Genomic DNA, 23,100 nt, shown 5'->3' on the forward strand with positions numbered 1-23,100 from the left:
AAAAAACGTCAAATTAAAAACCTCGCAAAAAATAATTGACTAAAGAATGGAAGGCAGGAACAGCTAGAACAATACCGACAGAAAAGCAAGAAACCACGAAACTCTATAAAAGAAACAAAGAGTTATGGATCTCTGAACAAATACAACTGTTAGAAATACATAATAAAGAGACTGTTTGAATATTGAAACTGTTGAAGACTCTCAAAAGAAACAGAATTCTACAATGAAATAAAGATACAAACATTACAATATCTAGGCCATGCGATGAGAATGACAAAATACCAGCTTGCAAATTATCATTCAGTTCAGGGAAAGATTAGGTATGCGAAAACGTTGTGTTGGAACAAGACGAATATGTCTTGGGTCCGTAATCTCAGAGAATAGTTCAAATATTCTTCAAATCAACATTTTAAAGCTGCTCACAGCAGTTAACAGAATAAAAATAGTCATGATGATCACCAACCCTCGAAAGACGACGATACCTTAAGAAGAAAATCACTTTTTCTCGCTATAATGTTTGTGGGTTTTTTTTATAATGTACGATGGGTGTTTTCCCAAAATGTAATTTAAAAACTTTATAAAATATATTTCTTTATCTAAGATAAAGCTAAAGCATTAAGAAAAATTTACTTAATCATTTATGAAGTTAATCTGTTTTATAATTAATACACATTAATAGATATGCCGCATATGGTTCGTTATTAAAAAAGGATCGATAAATACCTCCTTTAATCCCAGTTATCATCGTAACACACTGTAGATTAAAATCCCAAACATTGATAAGCAAACATTTTTATATTGCAACTATTGGCAATCTAGCAATAAAATTGTATCTATTATTACAAATATCACATTAGCCTTGCAAAAGCTTCCTAAAATGCCACCCCCAAAACTGTAACGATTTCGCCCTTCCTAGAGTTTTTCTCGCAGTCGGCCAATCACAGAGCGAGAAACAAAAACGAAAGGCGGAACCGAATACCGGCTACTAGATCGACCAGTGGCACCAGTAGGTAGCGTAGATATCAGTTCACTGTAGTAAGTTGTAACTGACACTCGCTATTTTAGTATAGCCACTGCTAATCCATATATACAGAGTGTTGTAGAAATTTATGTGTTCGTGATTGTTGTGATTTATGGACAGTTACCTTCGGAAATGAATCAGTTTTTAGAGTGCGACAAGCAAGGTAAGTTCGTGTTACGTAACTTGGAACATTTTGTACTAATTTTTCCCAAATTTAGTAGATTATTAAGTAGTCCATTGTAGATAACAAATGCAGTAAATAGATAACTTTATTTAATAGTAGGAAAGTTCTATATCATCACTTTATATAGACTTTGCAATAAATTTTAACGAAAATTTTATACTATGTGGCATTTATCAGCTTCTATGATGGGCTATTATTGTGGTACCACTACACTATTGCTATTTGTACTGTGCTTTCTCTTTTTGTTCTTTGTTAAACGTTGGTGAACTATTTCGTCATTATCATTATTTATATAGGTATCTACTTTTGTGGTAATTTTAATATTTGTTTAAATTCTTAAATCAAAATTTAGAAACAAGCCAACTAAAAGATCATATTAATGTTATTGAAATAGAAGATATTGTTTTATATAGTGCAAATATTTAAAATATAGATACTTATTTTCTATATAATATAAAAATGGTTTTAGATATTTCTTCTACTTGTTGGAAATTTATTACCTTCTACCTGTTGGAAGCAATGTTAATGCTCAGATTAATGTCTTTTCTTATTGGGTGATTCTCAGATTAGACTGCACCACTAACTCCACGAAGAAGTATTTATTTGCTTATGTTTCTTGCTCTTCTATTAAATTTTCAATATTAAAATTCATTATTTTTTATTTCGTTTCCATTGAATTTTTATCTGATATCTTAACAAGCCTGGACATTTTTATTGTAATTAGTATTCAAAGGTTGCACAACAACTCTTTGGAAATAGTATATTCTAATAACCATTACTTTGATTTCTATTATTACCTTAGTTTTTTATGGTGCGGCGACCTCCAATTTAGGCGATAAACCATTATAATTAGTTAATTATGCATTTACCACTACCAAATTTATAAAAAACATTCATATTGTTCAGAGAGTCAAATAGTTCCTTTGTGGGAAAACATTAAGTACCAGTTAATGAGCCGGAGTCATGTTTTTGAGTATCACAGTTCCATCTGCCTTATCATTTTCTTTCTAAAACTATTTTGTCTGTTTTTGATCTTTCTGTATTGCTTTATCCGCTGCTAGCTGCTACATCTATGAACGCATCTTCCCCCAATTTGAAATAGTGTATCTAGGCCATTCTATTTTCTTTTTTATCTTTAAATATTCTAAATAATAATTTGTGTATTGGCTTAAGTATGCTTATACATGTAGCTAATAGGGATTTTTGGATATATGTGTTTTTGTTATTATTTAAACTATAACTTACTTCCTTCTCATATATGACAATATTCTCAGTTTATAGGACGACCTCGATATAGATAGCAACATTAATTTTTAAAAGGATATATACGTTAAAAATGTATTTTCTTAATATCGGCTTCTCCTAAGAAAACCAAGAGGAGACCGTTTAGGTGGTTGGTTCCCCATATAGTTTTTGTCTTGCGGTGCGGCGCCTCAAAATTGCATAATACATGTTTTACAGTTTATGATCGTTATCGCAGAGTCTGCAGTTAAGGTCTCCATTGTAACTGCCTATTAGGAATTCTCTTACTGGTGCATGCCTGGTTAACATTCCTGTTACTGTTCTCAGTTTGATTCTGCGCATTATGGAGCCTTCTTCTGTTCTTTTTGTACTTCATCCACCAATGAAGATTTTTCCTTGTGTTTGTTTTGGGATTCTCTCCCAATATCGCTCATGACTTTCTCGGATCCAGACCTCCACAGTCCTACGTACTGCAGCCTTTAGTACTCCCAGAGTCAGCCGGTCCATTTGATTCGTTCGATCCTCTTTTAGCAAGTTGATCTACTTTTTTGTTGCCTTCGATGCTCTGGTACCCAGACAAGCTCAACCTTGTTCCGGTTTCCTTGTTCAATAGTTCTTTGATGCAGTTCCACACCAACCTAGACGTCACTTCCTGACACGCCAGTGACTTGACTGTCAAACAATATATGCATATATTCTTTTTTAAGCGCTCTCTCACTATGTTCCTTGCACATTGTAGTATCACATAAATCTCCGCTTGAAAAACGGTGCAGTTTCTTCTGTCTTCTCTCTACTCTGGAATAAACAAGCAATTGTCGGCCGATGGACAGGTAGTCCGGTACCAAGAGACGTTGGGATCATATATTGTTGCTTGATTAAAATGAGCAATCGTCTCATCTTGGGGTTTTGTAAACCAGTGCTTATAATATCCAATGTTGCGTTTGCTGTGTTATTTCTTTCGGTAATTCATATTTGTTGCTTGCAGCAGCGCGGAAGACCTACACAGGTGTTGTGTTGAACTAGGTCCTGAGATTCTTTAACCAGCATATTCTTCTTCTACCTGGACCTACTTTTTTCAAATATTTTTCCTTGTAGGATGGCTTGTAGGAGGGCATATCTAGATTCATTTCGCATAATGTGTCCGAAGTATTGTAGCTTTCGAGATTTGATGGTGGTAGTACCTCTCGGTTCATCTTTATTTTTCTGAGGAACTACTCATTTGTGACTCGGTCAGTTTACGGGTTCTTAAGTATTCTCCGATATAGCCACATATCAAATGTTTCCAATCTTCTGCACATATCTTCGTTCAAGCTCCACGATTCAACACCATAAAAGGACAGAAAAGACGTAGCATCGCAGCATTCTTACTTTTATACCAAGAGAGAGGTTGTGGCTCTTCACGAAGGCCCCCATACTGGTAAAGGTGGATCTAGCTTTTCCATTCTTTATGTATTTACTTAATTGCTTCTACCTTTACTGAAAATAGTTATCTGGGGTTGGACAGGATTATGGAGAATTACAACCATGTGTTCTTCCATAAGCAGAACGAGTACTTGTCTTAAACGAAAGTACTTTTCAGTATCTTTCATGTGATACGGCCAGGTGACAAGATGGTTACTATCCGTCTAAATACAAAGCTAGAGAGGCGCCGTAGCTTTTTAACCTTCTCAAGAACAGATGTGTTTGTGCTACTGGCTGTTAAAAGTATTCAAAACATTCATCTTCAACACCAAGTTAAAAGCGTTATTAATTTTTCTGCTATAGATACGTTTATTTTTCTGCTGTATGTTGTTCTAATAGTCCAGGAAGGCATAACTGAATATCGGGAAAACAATATTCTGTTATATTTTTTCTGATATTCTTGTTTTGTATTGTTATAACGTTGAATTTTCTATTGTCAATTCCCTTCGTTATTGTTAATTCATCATTCTCTTTACCTTAATATCAACCCCATTTACCGACATGTCCTACCTAAACGTGTCAACCCAGGTCTTCTTTGTTCTTCCTCTCCTACTCCTACCAAGAACCGGCAGATCAGAAATTCTCGTATCGGTATATAACATCACCAAACCATCTTATCCTGTGCTCTCTCATTTTGGCATCAATTGCCGTCACCCCTAAATTTCCCCTTCGTTGTTGACAATACGTGGCCATATTTGAAGTGTCCATCTTTAATTCTCATTACTAGCCCTTATTAACCTGTCTCCAGTTTTTTAATGATACTAATTACTCGCTCTTATTACACTACATTGTGTTTTTTTTTCTTCCACCTTTAGTTCTTTGAGGTCCATTGAGTTCATTAGATTGTTAGAAGTAGGAGCAAAACCTAACAATAATTCCTCAAATTCGACTTTACTCTTGCACAAATAATTGTTCAAAATTTGATATACTTTAACAGATATAAAATTAATTGTAAACAGCAGTGTGTTTATATTTTTATTTTAGAACATATATAAATATAAATTATTTTATTTCCAGTATCTCCAAGAGTCTACGACTTCGCCCAAATTAAGCAGGAAGCCGATAGCACGTCCCCATTACTGACGCCACCACATACTCCTACATATTGCACAATGTCTCCACCATTAGTAAACCTCCCTTATCACCAAAATTGGTACCGTTCTGAGCCCATTGAACCAGCGTTTTCAACAGTACACTCATATAACGCAGTTTTCATGAACCATTGGTTCAGAAATGCAGCGATGTACCACGGTAGAGACCAGTTCCAAGATATGAACATACCAAACAGACCACCAACTGGACCGAAAACTTTAGGCACGAGACCGAAGAAGCAGTTTATTTGTAAATACTGCAACAGACAGTTTACCAAAAGTTATAATTTGTTGATCCACGAAAGGACCCACACGGATGAAAGGCCCTATTCTTGTGATATTTGCGGGAAAGCGTTTAGAAGACAGGACCATCTTAGAGACCACAGGTAAAGCTTTATCCTTAGATTTAACAATAGAAACTCAATAGAAACTAGTTAACTAAACTGCACCCATTTATACGGTAAATCACTTTACATGTTTGTCTTCAGTATAACAAAAATTTCTTTCCTTATCACATTATCATCATCAACCCGTTTTATATCCCATATCACAACAGAGCAGTCTTTATGAAGGTACATACTCGTATATTATGTGAGGTCAAAGTAATTAATAAAGGATTGGGCATCAGAACGATTTAAATTTTATGTCTTTAGCATTGTTGAAATTCGTTTACAACCTCCTATTTTCCATTCAACTTGTGTCCTTGCTTCTTTTATTATTTCTTTTCAACAGTCTTTCTATCTTTATCATCCCTCTCTTTCCAATGGCATCCCAGCTTTCGCCGTTTGAGCATCTCTTTCCTTGGCTGCTCTCCTTTAGTTATCCACCCTCAATATCTGTTTAGCATTAGTTCTTACTTCGTCATCCACCGCTTCCTTGGTATTCCTACTGAACGACGTCCGACCATAGTTCCACTAAGTGTTTTTATTAGATGTTATTACACATTCTTAAAAGGCGAGATGCACAGCGTAGTCTTTGTATTTCTTTGGTTCTTTATAATACTAATGTAACTCGTTGTTGAACGTTATTCTTCATATATCGTTGTCTCAGATTAGTCCCAATATCCTTTCAAATATCTTTTTTTCAAAAGAATAAGGTTTACTGTTTTTTGCCATGATCCATGCTTCTGCGCCATACTTTGCTATTGGTCGTATGATGGTTTTATTCTTTCGCATTTTCTTCAAACTCCACATAAAGTGTGGAGTTCAAACTCCACTCTGTGATGTTCTTACGGTTCGTTTCATCAAGTTTACATCGTCTGCGTAAATCACAATCTGTTAAGTTTATTAAACAATATATTTTTTAGGTTTACAGACATATACAATCAGTTTATAATGTTTTTCGCCATTTTCTGATTACCAGTTTCCATTGGTCTCTGTTATTCAGAAGGTACTATTGTATTCTTGTCGCTTTTATATCCTTGTCGACTCCTTCTCTTTAACTGAATCTAGGTCTGCCCTTCTTTCGTCTTCCCTGCAGTGTAAAGTATAATATTTTTTGGGATTCTGCTGTCATCCATTCTTTGTACGTGCCCATACCATCTTAGTTGGTTGATTCTGTAGATGTACTTTGTTATTCTGTTTCAGGTCCATGATTGTTTGAATTCTTTTGTTTCTTACTCTGTCTTAATCTTTTTTGGCGTTACAACTCGGGGTGAGTTTTTGTCGCATCCACTATAGCATCATCATCGTCCTTTCATCTTTTTCTGGGACGGTCTACTGATCTTCTACCGTCTGGTCTCTCAAAAAACACTGTCTTTGGCACTCTGTCTTCCTCTGATCTTACGTTATGTTAGCTTTTATGTCTGTCGATGGTTTAAGTACCATACAGAGTCACCAATTCAGCATTACGGCGCCTTCTCCACTCTCCTGTCAATTCAGCTCTTTGAGGTCCAAATATCATTCTGAGATGATTGAGTCCATGTTTCACTTCCATATGTAACAACTGGGCGAATAATTGACTTGAACCGTCTTAATTTAGATTTTCTTTTTAGCAGCTTATTAAATCCCCCTGTCAGCTCAGACAATATTTTACTTATTGGATATTCTAAGGCCAAATTGAATAGCAACGGCGATAAGAGGTCTCCTTGTCTAAGTCCTGATGTTTTACTAAATGGCATCGATGTTCTGTTTCCTATCATTACCTATGCATATGAGTATGTCACGCTCATTTGAGTTAGCTCCACTAATTTGCTTGGTATTCCCATTTCGAGCATTGCTAGCCATAGTCTACTTTTTTTATTGAATCATATTATTGCTGGAAATCTACGAAAATTTGGTGTATTCAGTTGAATTCCCAGTTTTTTTCTAATATTTATCGGTTCGTAAATATTTGATCTATTGTTGACTTTCTAGCACGAAACCTGCATTGGTAGTCGCCTAAAATATCTTCCTAATACAGAGTGAGCCTCTTTAGCAAGATGATTGATAGAAATTTGTACGTTGTATTAATAAGCGATATGCCTCTATAGTTACAAAATTGTTCTTTATCTCCTTTGTTATGTATGGGTATTATAACGCTTTCATTTTATTCCCTAGGCTTTTTCTTTTGTTGCCATACTCTCAGAATCAGAATAATGTCAGACAATTTTTTATGTAAAACGTTTCCTTCTTTTTTTTATCAATTCTCCATTTATACCATCATTTCCTGGTGCTTTGTGGTCTTTAAGAAATGCTGTATTTTTACATCTGCACAATGGAATGTAATGCACAATGGAATCTGCTTTCTTCACCTTATTTAGTAAATTCCGAAAGTATTCCTTCCACGGTTCGATGATTTCTGTTTCTATTATTAGTTTACCTGCTTTATTTCTCATAGCTTGTGCTACCCCAACAGTTTAACCTTATCTGACTGTCTTCACTTCCCTAAAGAAATTCCTAACCTGATTTCTCTCGCCACTTATGTCTATTTCTCGTATTATATATAGCCCCTCTTTTAGTTATATTGAATATCCATCCTATTCCAAAGCAATGGTTTCTTTCGGTTGCTCGGTTTAACAGGAGACACCAGAGTGTAGGTGAGAGTCGGATTTGACTAGAAGATGCTAAGTGGACTAAACTAAAACCAACTCCATGTACCCCTTTACCCCCCTGTCTTACTCTGTCGAATCTTGATTTACCGACCGTTCTCCTCCAATAATCCATTTCTGTTGCTTCTGTCGTCTTTATGGCTTTCTCCTTCAGTGGCCATATTTCGCTTCCATATGTAACAATGCTTTTGACAATGCTATCATAGATTATTTTCTCTCTAACAGAATACACATGTATTCTGTTTTTTATATTTTTGTTTGTTTTTATTTCCATGAAGTGTAAACCATTTGTATATATTTTTCGTTTCAGTCAGTGTGATGTTAAGTTCACAACTTCACTGTTTGTATTGTTCTTTTCACGATTTGTTCCTGTTGAACCGTTTTTGGCGCGATTATGATCTTCCCCTGTTACAATAAGTCTCCATTGAGCATCTTTTAATTATTTCCTGGAGTCATGTTACACATTTTGTTGTGTCTGTATTGTATGCGTCACTTTTAGTTCAATTTCGAAGCTTTTATTATGATTTCTTTTTTGATTATTTTGTCTAACCTTGTTATTATTCTTTAGGACACTCTATTCTAAAACAAGTGTTTTGTTAGATCTTTTCTGGTACCACAAACTAGTTAGATATTATTCTTTTCTGCTATTGATTGTTGCTTTTAAAAGAAATGTCTATTCACTTCATAACTCTATACATAATTATTAATTTGTAGTTTATTGCTATAAATGCGATATGTTTATATAAAGATTCAAAAAGGGTTAAATTTTTTCTTCAAAATTTTAAATAATATTTAAATTGGAACAAAGGCATTTACACAAAACATGGCAATATAATCTGAAGTGTTCATTGCTGTTTGGTAACCAGAAACATATTTTCAATATTTGTCTCTTTGTTTCAGATACATCCACAGCAAAGAAAAACCATTCAAATGCAACGAATGCGGCAAAGGCTTCTGCCAGTCACGAACGCTAGCCGTACACAAAATACTCCACATGGAAGAATCGCCACACAAATGCCCAGTATGTGCCAAATCTTTCAACCAAAGATCCAACCTCAAAACGCACATGTTGACCCACACGGACCGACCTGTAGAATGTATGCTGTGTTCACAATTTTTCGTAAGTTTCACAGACCTCAAAAATCACGAGATATCCCATTGTCAAGGGAAATCTTACGACTTACAAATTCCTAGTTTAGTTACTGCTACTACTTCTTGTTTAGATTTAACTAAGAAAAAAGTTAGTGAAGATAGTGGAAAAACTACTGTTAAGTTAGGGTTTTCAATTGACGATATTATGAAAAGATAAGTAGGTAGGTACTTTGTTTTATAACAGTTTTCCTTGAACTTAGTTTTAAAAGAGAAGTAGGTAAAATGTCTGCATAAAACTGAAAGCGATATCCAATGTATTTAAAAGTTTTCGTTTCAAGAAAATTATAAGATTAAATAGCATACTGTTCCTTTAGCTATGTTTGAAACATCTTACATTCGAACAATATATCAATGTTCTACTCAAACGTGAATACAATTGGATCAATAAAAGAATAGAACGAAGAGAAGACGAAGATATAACCAAAAGTAATTAACCTATAAAGAGAATACCAAATAAATAATTGGTGAAACGGGTAAAAAAGGTATGGAAATAAGAAGGTAAAATAAGGGAAATACAGTTAAAGATAAAGAGGAACAAATAGAAGAAAAGTTGCAAAAATAAAGCATTTTCACGACAGCAAGCAAGCAATAGAATTGAACCCATCCTGTGAGACATGCACACCCCTTAGACAATTACATTTGGGTGCTATAATTCATTGGAGTAAGGAGGGGGATTGATCTGAGTAGATCAGGAACCACTCCATTCCGTCCCAATGCTCCAGTCCATCATCCACCTCCCAATAGCACGCTGATACGCTAGAGATCGCTAGAAATAGGCACAATTCTTGTCCCATGAGAGTACTTGGTACAAGAACTCACACATGAAATACTTCTAGTGAAGCTGGGGAGCGTGAGGCGCTATAATCCTGCTATCATCTTAAACCGTTGTATGTCCCTTATGATTATAAAATTATTTCCAATATTAATGGAAATCTCTTGATTTGCTTAAACCGGTGCAATAAACTAATCAATTTTAACACGTTAAGTGCCACTTTCGTTCACAATCGAAAGAGCCGCCCAGGCTCCGTTATCCAACATATGGGTTTGAGTACTACGAGTACCTATAATAAAAAAATGAATTGCCCCAAGGAAAAAAAATTATGCTACCCTATTTGGACTTTTAACGTGTTAAATTAATCCAGTTTATATTGCTTACTGAAAAATACTTAAATATAATGTAAGCAAGATTAAGCTTTGTTTACTGATTTCAATGAAACAATTATGAAATCCGGAATTGTTGTTCATTTTATTGAATACGTACTAAAACAATCCATGTGTCATTTATTTCTTATTTACATTTCTATGCAGACATTTTCCTAACTTCTCTTTAAGAACCCTCAATTTTACCAAAGATGTATGTATTTGTCTACCTCTTTAGAGACTGAAAAGGAACTACAAAAGTTACCTTTGAGTAGATCTCATACTTAAAAATATTAATATATCTGTTAACTGTGGATACATGAAAAGACCAACAATATTCCAATTATAATAAAAGTATTAATAATTATAAAAGAGTAAGTTTACCGTTTGATTGATTTGTTTGTCTGTTCATATCTTCGCATTTTAGGTTATCAAAAATTTTGTTATAAAATAATTATAGGAAAACTTATCACAGAAGTAATATGTGTTGAACCAAATATACTAATTATTTTATAGGTCACTTGTTTGACCATTAGGCCTACATCTACAAAGATTACGGCACCAATGTTGTTCTTATAAATAGTGAATACTGTTTATATTTCAAAGCAATACCAGCAATATTTCCCCATTTGTAACTTCTCAACTGTATTTACATTTTTCTTTTTCTTCTGGCAGGTAGCTTACGCTGCGCAGCAAGAAGGCGTTCATGCTGATTGCAGAAATCCTTCGTCTGTTTTTCTTATTATTTTCACATCAGGAACTCTTTTTTATGTCTCTGAACCAAAAATTCATTTTTGGTTCAGATACTTAGGCCATTTAATATGGCCTAAGTATGAGACTTCTTGCTATTTAACGGTGTTTACTAGCTCTCTATGTGTTAGTTCTTCTTAAAACTTCTTCATTTGTAATATGGTGTATCCATGAAATTGTGAGTAACCATTTTCAGTTCATCTGTATGGTTTTGCGATCTTATTATCAGGGACTCTGTCTCGCTGTCCTACATAATATATTAGGTTTGTCATATGTATTTAGCATTCTAGGATGCAGATACATATATTTAATAAAGTTTCGCGTTGGAGGAGGAATTGATTAAATTTAATAAAAGAATTCCTAAGAATTGTTACTTGTACCTTTACTTCTTGAAAGCATTCGCATTTATTATTTAAGATAGCTCCAAGTTTAGTTATAAAATTCTGCCTCTATCAGTATCTCTATGCTATACCATACTCGCGAGGAAAGGTGAAATTGCTCCCCGCCCTCTCCCTAACAAGGTCCAAAATTAAAGAAAAAATTGTTGAAACATAAAAATATATTAGCTGACATGAAACTTAAACCACCGACAGAAAAATTCAACCCAATAAACCTGCTAGTTGGGAAAATTAGGGGTACTTAATGTGTGTGTCTTTTGGTTGGTGTGTCATTGGAAGTTCCCCCATCGCCCCAAGGCAAATGTCTAGATCCGCCACCGGTTTGATTTAAAGGAAGAAACACAATCATTCTTTGCGAGCAAGTCAAAAAGTATTCTAGAAAGACAAGGAGTGGCTTAGCGACTTTGCATTTCTGGTCGAAATAGTTAGCCATCTAGATGTGGTTAATACTCATCTGCAACAGAACGATCTACTAATTATTAATATGTATGACCTTATTCCCGCATTTCAAATGAAACTTGGAATTTCGAAACAACATAACAGTTAAGGATAAAAATGTTCACTCACTAGCCTACAATGTCGTTCCAGCCAGACGTCACACAAATGGCGGCGGATAAACCCGCTTCCGGTTAAACGCTCACCCGGATAAACTACGATATAAATAAATATAAATAGTCACAAAAAGGAATAGAAATATGGACCAGTTTTGTCCTGGTGTAATACCAAAGTATAAGTTACAAGGAAAAGCAGTTGATGTTAGAAAATTGATAGACAAACATTATGATTTATACTGAAAGAATATTGAAGCATTAAGCTATTTTAAACACGTTTTAGAACGAGACAACTTTGGAAAACATCCACCTGCAGACAAATTCATAAGTAATTAGTTTACTTTCAACAGCAATACTAGTAAAATAAACAGGTTCTCCTGTTTTCCTGTTCATAGACACGATATTAATAAATATAAACAGTCACAAAATGGAATAGAAATGTGGACCAGTTTTGTCCTGATATAATACCAAAATATAAAAAAGAAGAGATTCTCTTGCATCTCCTCCATGTTGTCTGCTATGATATCCATATCGTTACATATCCTCGTATGTTAAAAATAACAGTAAGTAGAGGATGCGAGTAGTTATTTCCAGTTATTCTGCCTACAGATGCAGATCGTTGGTAATCGTGAATAATGCTATTTGATTCCAGTATAATTATTTTCGTCATCCAGACCAATTTCCTTTTATGTCTGTACCATAGTTCATATCTTAACATTGTAAAATAAAGCCTTTTGGTAATAAATAAAGCAAATAAATACCTCTTGATTCTGGTAACTGCAATTCTGTATACAACAAATAATGTTTCTCGTTTTGAAACCAAAGTTTCACCTGTATTAAAAATCCATCTGTAAATTACCTTTAAGAGTGCTTTGATTACGTGGTTCATTCAACTGGCTCGGCGGTAATCTTTGCAGTAAATGGTAAAAGATATACTTCTTTGGAACTACGATAGCAATTTCAAGCAATTTGTAGATTAAAAACATTTGTAGTTCGCTAGGATTTTGTGAATTTGTTGTGTTGTTTTTTTGTAAATTTTATTACTATATTATTTCCAATCATCGAAAGCCGTTCAGCACTCTTTTAAATTTCTGTCAGGTTCCCACATTCAGGTATTGCTCAGCGATGACTGTAATCGTATTTTTGTTCTGAGTCTTAGCTGATTTTATTGATTTACTTTTATTCATTCCATTCATCTCATGGTCCCATCATTTCTCCTATTTAGTTTTCGACTTGCCATTTTTTTTAGTATACTGGATATCTTAAAATTTCTTTTTTTGTTAGACTTCGGCTATTGTCGGAAACATTTGAAACAACAATTTATTATAATTTCTAACATTTTTATTACGCGGTTTCCACGATTCGTGTTTTACTGCATGCTTTTAAAGTCAACAGATAAAAGAGTAAATGCACTCACTGATAGTTCAATTTGCTACTGTATTGTAATTAATAAAATTTTCATTCTTATAAAGTTTGACTTGATATTATTGTCCAATTTTTTATTGTTGTCTAAATTTCAGTTTTCTCTAAAAATGTTTTTCTATAATGACAATCTGATCAAGGTCATTTAGCAATAACTCACTTATTATAAGTGAGTTATAAGCTAAGATATACCCATTCGTATATCTTAGCGTCTAATAAAGTATAGTAACATTACCGATAACCCACACTATTTGTGTTTTTTCTGCTACTGAACTAATTCAAAAATATTTATTCTCTTGTTGCTTCGTACTAAATTGGTGTTATTGAGAAGCTGGATAACCTCGACATTCCCATGTTAGAGCAATCATTATTCATGGCTGCTGGTAGTTTCTGGATATGGTTTGTAACAGTTTGCACCTCTAGGTAGGTCTCTATAAAAATTACTGTTACAGCAGTACCAAGGGGCATAGACGATGTTCCTTAATACTTTATTTTGGAAGCGTTGTATACCTTGAATATTGCTTTTACTGGCGCAACCCCAGAGCTGAATACCATATGCCCAAATAGGTTTTAATACCTCTTGTTAAGGAGCAATTTATTATGTAGAGACCACCTCGAGGTTCTTCCTAGCAGCCAATACATTTTTTTTATATTTTGTACAAACGTGGGCTTTCCAGCGAAGCCTAGCGTCAAGTGTAATTCCCAGATATTTTGTTGTATTAGCATAGGGGATGTATGCGTTGTTTATTCTTAACATGGACTGATTTACTTTCATTCAGCTTGATACGCCATCTTTTGGTCCAAGTATTGATTTGGTTTATCGATGTTTGCAATTTTCTACTAGCTTCTTCATGGTCTTTTCTAACAGCAAGAATGGCAGTATCATCGGCAAATGTTGCAGTAGTCTCATATTAGAGTTTACGAATATCAGTTTTGTACAGTACATAAAGTATTGCCTCCAGTACGCTACCTTTTTGAACTCCTCTAATTTCTCTTATGTCGGAATAAGAATTTTGTTACTTTATTCTGAAATATCTATCAGTTAAATACCGTTTTAGCAACTCTGAATACTGACCGTGGTTCCATTCCAGCAAGTTTTTTCGTGCTATAGTTTATCGAGAGCCTGGGCTACGTCAAACAAAACAGCGAAACATACTTTCTTTTCTTCGTGTAATACCTTTTCAATTAAATGTGTGGTTCTATGCACCTGTCGATGGCTGTGTGTATTCTCTAAATTCAAATTAATGGAAGGGAATCAAGTTTTTCTGTTCTATTATAGGTTTTAATCTATTTTGAAGTATTTTTCTTAGAGGTGTAACTTCTCGGGAAGGTTTACCTGGTTTGGGTATCATTATAACTTCTACTACTTTTCACAACTTGGGTACTTATTTTATTCTAAACCTCACATTGATAATAGTACTTGTTTGTTTTACAACAGGTTTACGTGGAAGTTAGTTGTAAAGGTCTCAGGAGCTTTTTTAGGATGTATGTTTGTTTTGATGTCCTCAGAAACTTCTTTTGGTAGAGTTGTACCTCATACCAGTATTAGATTTCTTTCTCATCGTTGGTCTGGAAAGTTATTTCTAAGTGATCTGCAACAAATCCAGTTTACTGTAACGCAAAAAATCCATTTTTTATTTTTCAATCTTCCTTTATTATAAATTTGTATACTTTCGTACATTACCTTTAGATTTAAAGTATGGGTTAAAAATAAATGCATTTTTTTGTCTTTGAACTCTTGCAATGACTCTGGCACGAGTAAAAAGTTGCAGTATCTATATTGGAATGCTTTCCTATAATTATTTTAAGTGTAATATATGTACATATTTTAAGTTACTGTAGTTTTAAGGTGAAAAAACATTTTTATTTTAAATCAGAATAAATATTTATTTCCGACTCTTATCTATTATTTGCTTTAAAATTTAAACTCTCTGTCTCTCTCCGTCACCTCATAATGACAGCAAATATTTGAAAGGATATTTACCTAAAGTAAAACGTAACGAACTATGGCGTTTATATCTACAAGGATTTCTAAATGTACGAATACTACGGTGTATTGTTGCTGTACTGATACTGAGTAGCAAAAATATGTAAGTGTAGATAAGGAAGAACGAAGTTATTCATTAGGGTTAAAACAGCAAAAGGATTTATCTGTTGTTTACAATATGTACTAGTAGCAAAAGTGTCCCTAAGACCGTATCTAGTGGACGAGCGACCTTCAAAAAGTTCAGCAATTAAAGTAAGAAATTCAGTATCTTTCCAAGTGCACATCTGACAACGAGAGGGATTTGGCAGAGGAAACACGCAACCAAAGCTGTACCTGGTACACAGAGACGGGTCTAAAATTGTAGTGCAGGAATATAAACGTCTTTATTTCACTAAAAGAATATACACTTCTGCATTCCAGACATTTTTGCAATTTTGTTTATTCAGAAAAGCATTAGACGAGGTTCAAGGTGGAATCAAGATTAAAGGAACCAGCTTAGGCAACATCAGGTACGCTGATGCTACCGTCCCAATAGCAAGCAACGCACAAGAACTACAAAATATAATAAATGCGGTAGTTCGCCATAGCGAAATGTTCGGTTTACATCTAAATGTGTCCAAAACCAAAATTCTCGTATTTTCAAAGATACCAACAAACGTACATTTGTACGCCAAGGGTAAATAATAGAACAGGTAACTTCCATAAAATATTTGGGAGCAAATATCATCAGCCAGTCTAACTCAAAAAAAGAAATCCTGTGAAGAATCGAACAAGCGAGAAAAACATTCATGAATATGAATATGAAAACATTTGTTACAAGATCAGACCTTAGTCTGGAGCTCAGAATTCGAATGATCATATGCTACGTTTTCTCTGTTTTGCTGTATGGCTGTGAAAGTTGGACTCTGAAACAGAAAAAAAATAGATGCCTTTGAAGTGTATATATACAGACGGATGCTGAGAATTCCATCGATACAAAATGTTACTTACCAATGGTGGGTACTTCGCCGCATGAGTAAACAAAAAATTACTCAGCATAATCAAAGAGAGAAAAATACAATACTTGGGTCATGTGTTAAGAGGTGAAAGATATGAATTACTCCAAATCATATTGGAAGGTAAAGTGCAGGGCAAAAGATCAGTTGGAAGACGCCAGTACTCGTGGCTGAAAGATCTGAGGAGATGGTTTTACCGCTCATCCACAGAAATCTTTCGTGGAGCAGTTTCCAAAGCTACAATTGCCATTTGGATCACCAACCTTCGAAAGGAGACGGCGCAATAAGAAGATCCCATGCCTGTTAGGACATATTCAAAAATAAATCTGTACCCTGGAGGTAAAGGACACTATGTCCATTTTTATCAAAATTGGGATTATTGCACTTTTGAATATAACTTTTCTGGCTCTACACAGAGGTAAACCATAATATGTCCAGAGACAATTATCCGGTAAGTTACCGACTTTTTAATAAATACCAAGTCCACTTCCAGTTAGAGGTAAACAACACCATGTAAACTTGGTGTTGTTTACCTCTACTAAATGTGTGCACTGTTATTTACCTGCCGGACATAGTGTTATATACCCTGGTATCTGGTGGAATTGTCATGAACTAAAATAATTGTAACCATTTTATTTAGTTCGCAATAGTGTTAGACTGTTAAAAGTTGTCAAAAGTTGTGTACAATACAGATCCGAACTCTTGTGGGACAAGAATACTACAATTACTGTCATGTAACAATACATCAGTATTGTTTAATAACACTGATTTAGTATTTTGCTAATCTCAAATATTTAGGATTGTATATTCTTTTGTATAGGTCTCAGAATTTCAAACAGTACCTACCGTTAAAATAGAAGAATTATTTAAAATGTTTTTGTTACTATAAAGATTTATGTTTGTTTTTTTAAATGACCATTTTATGGTATGATTGTTGTCACTTATTTAAGTAACCTGCAGTGCCATTTAGGTTATAGCGTTGTAAGCTGAGACAGGAATTTACCAAGCAATTCCCAATATATACTCGTATAAACAAAATACTACAATAGATTGGGCAACATTTATTTACCGTTAAGCGTAACCGGTATCACAATAATAATTATTGTTGTTGTTGGTACCAACAGATTAAGTTAAACAGATGTTACCAGATTTATATTTTGTTTAAGGGAGTAACGGAAATTGCTCAGTAAATTCTGGTCTTTGGTTATAAGAATTATTTTTATGTTGGCCAATTATAGGCCTACAAAATTAGCCTATAATTATTATTACAAGGCTGGATTTGTTTCAGAACCACCTGGTCACTACAGTAACTTTCAAGGTAATGGTTAGAAAGTGGACGAAGATGATAATTTGTTTGGAGATGATGTTTCGGATATTGCTAAAACCTATGAGCCTCAGGGTGGTAAAAGCTCAGGTGACAATGATGCGAGACGTATAGGTAACCCAGCTAAAACAAAGGTAAAATAGAAAGCTATGACTTCTCCTACGATTAGTGGGGTTATAACAAAAAACCTTCTTAAGGACGATTTATCTTTAAGCAGTGATGCAGGCAATTCCAATGAACATAATGAAGCTATTTTAGAAGATGAGAAAAGTGTCAAACAACAGGTACAAAATGTAACTAAGTGCAAGCAAAAAGGTAAAAAACGTACTGAATGAACAAAATTGGGCCTGTAGTGTTCGCAAGCGGAAAATAGCTGGTGGGAAAAAGTATCTCAGTAAAAGAGGCGAAAACATGCCTGCAAAAATGTTGAAGTCTTCTTTCATGTGTAGCATGAAATGCTCTGAAAGATTGCCAAAATACGAAAGACAAAAAATCTTCAACTCGTACTGGACTGAGACAAACGTTTCAGATGTTAAAAAGCAATTTATCTTCTCATGTGTCGACATCCAACCTACTCTTCGATCAAGAAAAAGAGATACAAACTACCAAATCTAAAAATAATACACTACACTATTATTGTACACTAAACAATCAGCGATTGAAGGTGTGCAAGGTTATGTTCTTAAACACACTTTGTATATTTAATTTAATTAGTAGTAGTGAATATGTTAAAAAAAGTTGAGCTAGGAGGTTTAATAAAAGCTGGTCAAAGAGGTAGACACACGTCAATCAATAAAACTCCTTCCGAAATCATAAATAGTATACATCTACATCAAGTCCTTCTCAAAGTACGAGAGTCATTATTCCAGAAAAAGGAGCAAGAGAAATTATCTAGGCACAGAACTTACAATAGAAGCAGACACACATATGGAAGCAGACAGTGTTCATGCTTTGATCGAGAGAAAAAGAAAGAAACTCTCCAATTTGGTCGTTTGAACACCAAAGGACTGGCAACAGCTGGTTAGGCAAACATCAGGTAAATACACAGTGCACAATATGGAACTTACAGATTTCTAAAACTTCAAAACGCTGTTCAATAAGAAATTGTCAACTAATCCTCCTTTTGTAAGTAGAAAAAAGAATGTTAACAAACAGCCTGTTCTACTGTCAATATGGGTTTTCCTACATTTTCCTATAAGTCTAACAAGAACACATTGGACAGCTCTTTCATAAGACCGATTTCAGACCGTGGAGTTCATGAGATATCGAAGACAGCAAGTACCGTTTCCAGTCCAATGAATTAATTGCACTATTGCCTTTTGTTCCATCGGTTTGTCATGCGTTTTATCAAAATTTAACAAATAGCGATCTAGCCCCAAACGATTACCCTCAAGAAGATGATGATATGATTTAACAATTTTGAGACTTGTCGTCTATAATTTTACTTAATTATTATAACATTATAATATTTGTCTTTAATAAAATAATAATAGTATTAGACTGTTTAATGTGTTTGTCTAATTTATTTCGTATAGACCTTAACATGCAATGTCATATTATTTAAAAAAGTTGTTAGAGGTAAACAACACTATATCCAACTACATATTTTTGTTCTGGCTAATTGGCTTAGTTCCAGTGCCATAAAACAAAACACACACACACACATACACACACACAACTACACATTTTTAAAAAAACCTTTTATATAATGAATGGTAAACTTCTGGTATAAAACACTTTATGGAAAGAAAAACGATTATACACACCGCAATATTAATATATTAATTTTGGTTAAATATAAGAAAAATTTGAGTATTTACTGATTACAAATTTAAAAAATGTTAAAACTGCTCTTCTGGAAAAGTAAGAAAATAAACGTAGTGTCCTTTACCTCCGGGGTAAAGAAATAATATAAAATTTAATTTTGACACCCTGTATTTCGGTTATTATCAACTTTCGTACTAAGGTAAGTTAGCTTAAATCGACCTATTTTAACCTCAGAAATCTGAGGTTAAGCTATGGTCCATTCGTTACCAAACACCCTGTATATAATACAATAATCGACATCGACATAGTGTGGACTGTATTAATATAAGAAATTACGAAATTAGACCTATATCCAGTGTTACAATAGATTGATAAAATGGTGAATAATCTTGATGAAAGACTAAATCACATTTGTCATTCAATCTATCCTACACCGTTCTGTTTTTTTGTTAGAAGTTTTGTGTGAATCTATCCATTTCGTTGTATAACTCCTACAAAAGATTTAACAGTAAGCTAACTGCTGCTTTTTAACGTTTCTTAAAATCGTAAAACTTTTATAGGGATCACTAGGCCTTTATGTATATTTTTTACACACATACACACACTAGCTGCTCTATTTTTTTGTTAGGAATGGCCCGTAATTTAGAAGTAGGCAATAATCATAAACGGCTCTTTAGAAAAAAAGTAATTGTTAGGCCTCGTTAGAGGTTCCGGGAATTTTATGGCTTCTTTAAAATATATTTTACGGTTATTTCTGAAAGAACTGGCATTGATGGATTCTGGCACAACTGAGGAAATAATTGTTTTAAAATAATTATTATATTTAGACAATAGTAATTAATGTAGTTTTTAATATTTGAAATAAGGGACCATTGTATTTATCGATAATTTATGTACTTAATTTAGTTATTACTTGTATATTGGATATATTGGGTGATAGGCCCATCGAATTTTGCCAAAACAATAATTTTGTTATAGCGAATACGTTCTTTAAAGTTTAAACTGCCAAATAGACTACGTATATACGTATATATATATATATATATATATATATATATATATATATATATATATATATATATATATATATCTGCCAAAAATAGAGAATTTTAAACCAAATAGACTACGTATTTGTTATATACTTGACATTTAGTAGTCTATTACATGACACTTGAACGTTGACAGATGTCATGGGACGTTACTCACATTATTGCTAAAACGGATATAAGTTATGTAAAATATACGTTACTACACACATGTTTTAATTTCTGAAATAAAGGAACATAATTTTCATTACATTACACGTACATATACAACAGTATTCATAATAAGTGGCTCGACAATCCGTTGAGGATCTTGACCTGCTCACAAAGAAGTCGCCACTCCTGTCGATTCCTGGCAACTTCCCTCCATCTTCTAACCCTTAGAATCTGTAAGTCTTCTTCCACATCATCAATCCATCTCATTCGTGGTCGTCTTCTGCTTCTTGTGCCCTCTAGTTTTGAAAATGTTAATCTCTTCGTGTATTCGTGATCTGACATCCTAGCAATGTGTCCAGTCCATCTAAGTCTCTGCACTTTAACGAATTTCACAATATCTGGATCGTATAACTGATATAGTTCAAAGTTGTATCTTCGACGCCATAGGCCATTTTCATTTACGGCCCCAAAAATCTTTTTAAGAATTTTTCTCTCAAAAATACTCAAGTCTTTTATCATTTTGAGATAAGGTCCACGTTTCAGCCCCATATATCAAAACCGGTCTTATTAAGGTCTTGTATATATTAAGCTTTACTGCACGTTTTATATTTTTATTTTTTAAATGTTTCTGGAGATCATGAACAGTTCTGTTTGCAATTGCTATGAGTTTTTTTATTTCGTCGCTTGTCGTGTTTGTTGCGTTTACTAGCGATCCAAGATATGTAAATTCTTTGACTTGCTCAAAGGTATGGTTGTTAATTTGAATTCTCTGTTGGATATTTCGAGGGTTTTTAGAAACCAACATATATTTGGTTTTTTCCTCGTTTATCACAAGTCATAATTCACTTGCTGCGTCCGCGAGCCTTGTAAAACACTGCACCATGTCTCTCATACTTCTGCCTACTATAACTATATCTTCAGCGAATGCGAGAATTTGCGTCGATCTATTAAAAATAGCTCCATTCATCCTAATATTGAATTGTCTGATTGCCTTTTCCAAGGCATTATTAAAGAGGAGGCACACCAGCGCGTCCCCCTGTCTTAGGCCATTATTAATGTCAAAGAACGTAGAGTTTTCTCCTTCAATTCTAACGCACGAGCTTACATTTTGCATTGTTAGTTGGGTCAACTTAACTAACTTGGGTGAGATCCCAAAGTCTATCATTGCATTATATAATGCAGTTCTTTTCACACTGTCATAGGCTGCTTTGAAGTCAATGAAGAGATGGTGTGTATCTATGTTATATTCTAGTGACTTTTCTAGAATCTGCCTATGTGCTTCATTTTGATGTGTAGTTGACTTTGCAGCAGTAAATCCGCATTGATATTGACCAACAATATCCTTTGTAAAATGATTAAGTCTTTCAAATAATACATTGATGAAGATTTTATACGCAGATGCTAACAGAGTAATGCTTCTATAGTTCTTACACTCCAGTTGATCACACTTTTTTTATGCAATGGACATATTTATTATTCCCTTCAGCCACTCTTCTGATACCCATTCATTCTGCCATATAAGTACTATTAGTTTATGGATTGCTGCAAAAAGTTTTGCACTTGATTACTACCCTTTTTATACATTTCCGAACAGATTTAATCGATTCCTGGGGCTCTATTGTCTTTAAGTTTTAGAAATCATTTGACACTTCTTCTCTTGTTGGGTCTTCACTGTGTAGTTGACGTTGTAGATTTTGTTGATTTTCTACGTTGTAACTTCCTTCAATATCGTTTATATTTAGATGTTTACAACCTGCGTCAATGGTTTTTTGATATGCTGCATTCTTTCTATTTGTGGCCATTTCGCACTCATGATCAAACCAATGATTTCTTTTTTCTGACTTGGTTTTGCCCAATATTTCAACGGATTTCTGTAACACAATATCTCGTATGTTTGCCCATAGTTGGTTAATATCTTCTTCTTCTTCTAAGTTTTTTGTCCTTATTTGATGTTCTACTTGCTGTCTGTATACATTTGCAATGTCGGGATTTTTTAGTTTATTAATGTCGATTTTTTCTCTCCTTCTCCCGATCTCCTTTTTTAATTGGATATTCTCTCTTTAAATCGTGTTTTAAATAAATAATGATCACTATCTATGTTTGCCCCTCTAAAAGACCTAATATCTAATAAGTTAGAGTAGTGTCTTGCATCGATGATTATATGATCTATTTGGTTAATCGTTTCATTATCAGGAGATTTCCAAGCTCCCTTATGTATATCGTTATGGGGAAATCGCGTCCCTGCTATTACCATGTTCTTAGACATCGCAAAGTTTATGATTCTGAGACCGTTATTATTAGAGTCTACGTGTAGGCTCTCTTTTCCGATGGTGGGCGGAAATATATTCTCTCATCCGACTTTGGCATTAAAAGCTCCTGCTATTATTT

At 34.1% G+C, this 23,100-nt stretch overlaps 1 protein-coding gene across 1 annotated transcript; it reads left to right on the forward strand.

Moving 5' to 3' along the window:
• The first annotated feature begins 1,009 nt into the window (after positions 1-1,009).
• LOC140445778 (uncharacterized) lies at positions 1,010-11,307 on the forward strand. The gene is made up of 3 exons (XM_072538116.1): positions 1,010-1,184; positions 4,926-5,385; positions 8,928-11,307. Exons 1-3 carry the CDS (start codon positions 1,154-1,156, stop codon positions 9,334-9,336), a joined length of 900 nt encoding a protein of 299 aa, XP_072394217.1. The 5' UTR covers positions 1,010-1,153; the 3' UTR covers positions 9,337-11,307.
• The last annotated feature ends 11,793 nt before the right edge of the window (positions 11,308-23,100 follow it).

Source organism: Diabrotica undecimpunctata, chromosome 7, assembly GCF_040954645.1.
Source record: "Diabrotica undecimpunctata isolate CICGRU chromosome 7, icDiaUnde3, whole genome shotgun sequence".
Lineage (NCBI taxonomy): Eukaryota > Metazoa > Arthropoda > Insecta > Coleoptera > Chrysomelidae > Diabrotica > Diabrotica undecimpunctata.

Bases quoted from the DNA above. Each gene is read 5' to 3' on its own strand.
- LOC140445778 (XM_072538116.1), top strand. From the start codon at position 1,154: ATGAATCAGTTTTTAGAGTGCGACAAGCAAG. The intron at 1,185-4,925 runs GTAAGTTCGTGT...TTTTATTTCCAG, and splicing joins TTTAGAGTGCGACAAGCAAG to TATCTCCAAGAGTCTACGAC. The intron at 5,386-8,927 runs GTAAAGCTTTAT...TCTTTGTTTCAG, and splicing joins GACCATCTTAGAGACCACAG to ATACATCCACAGCAAAGAAA.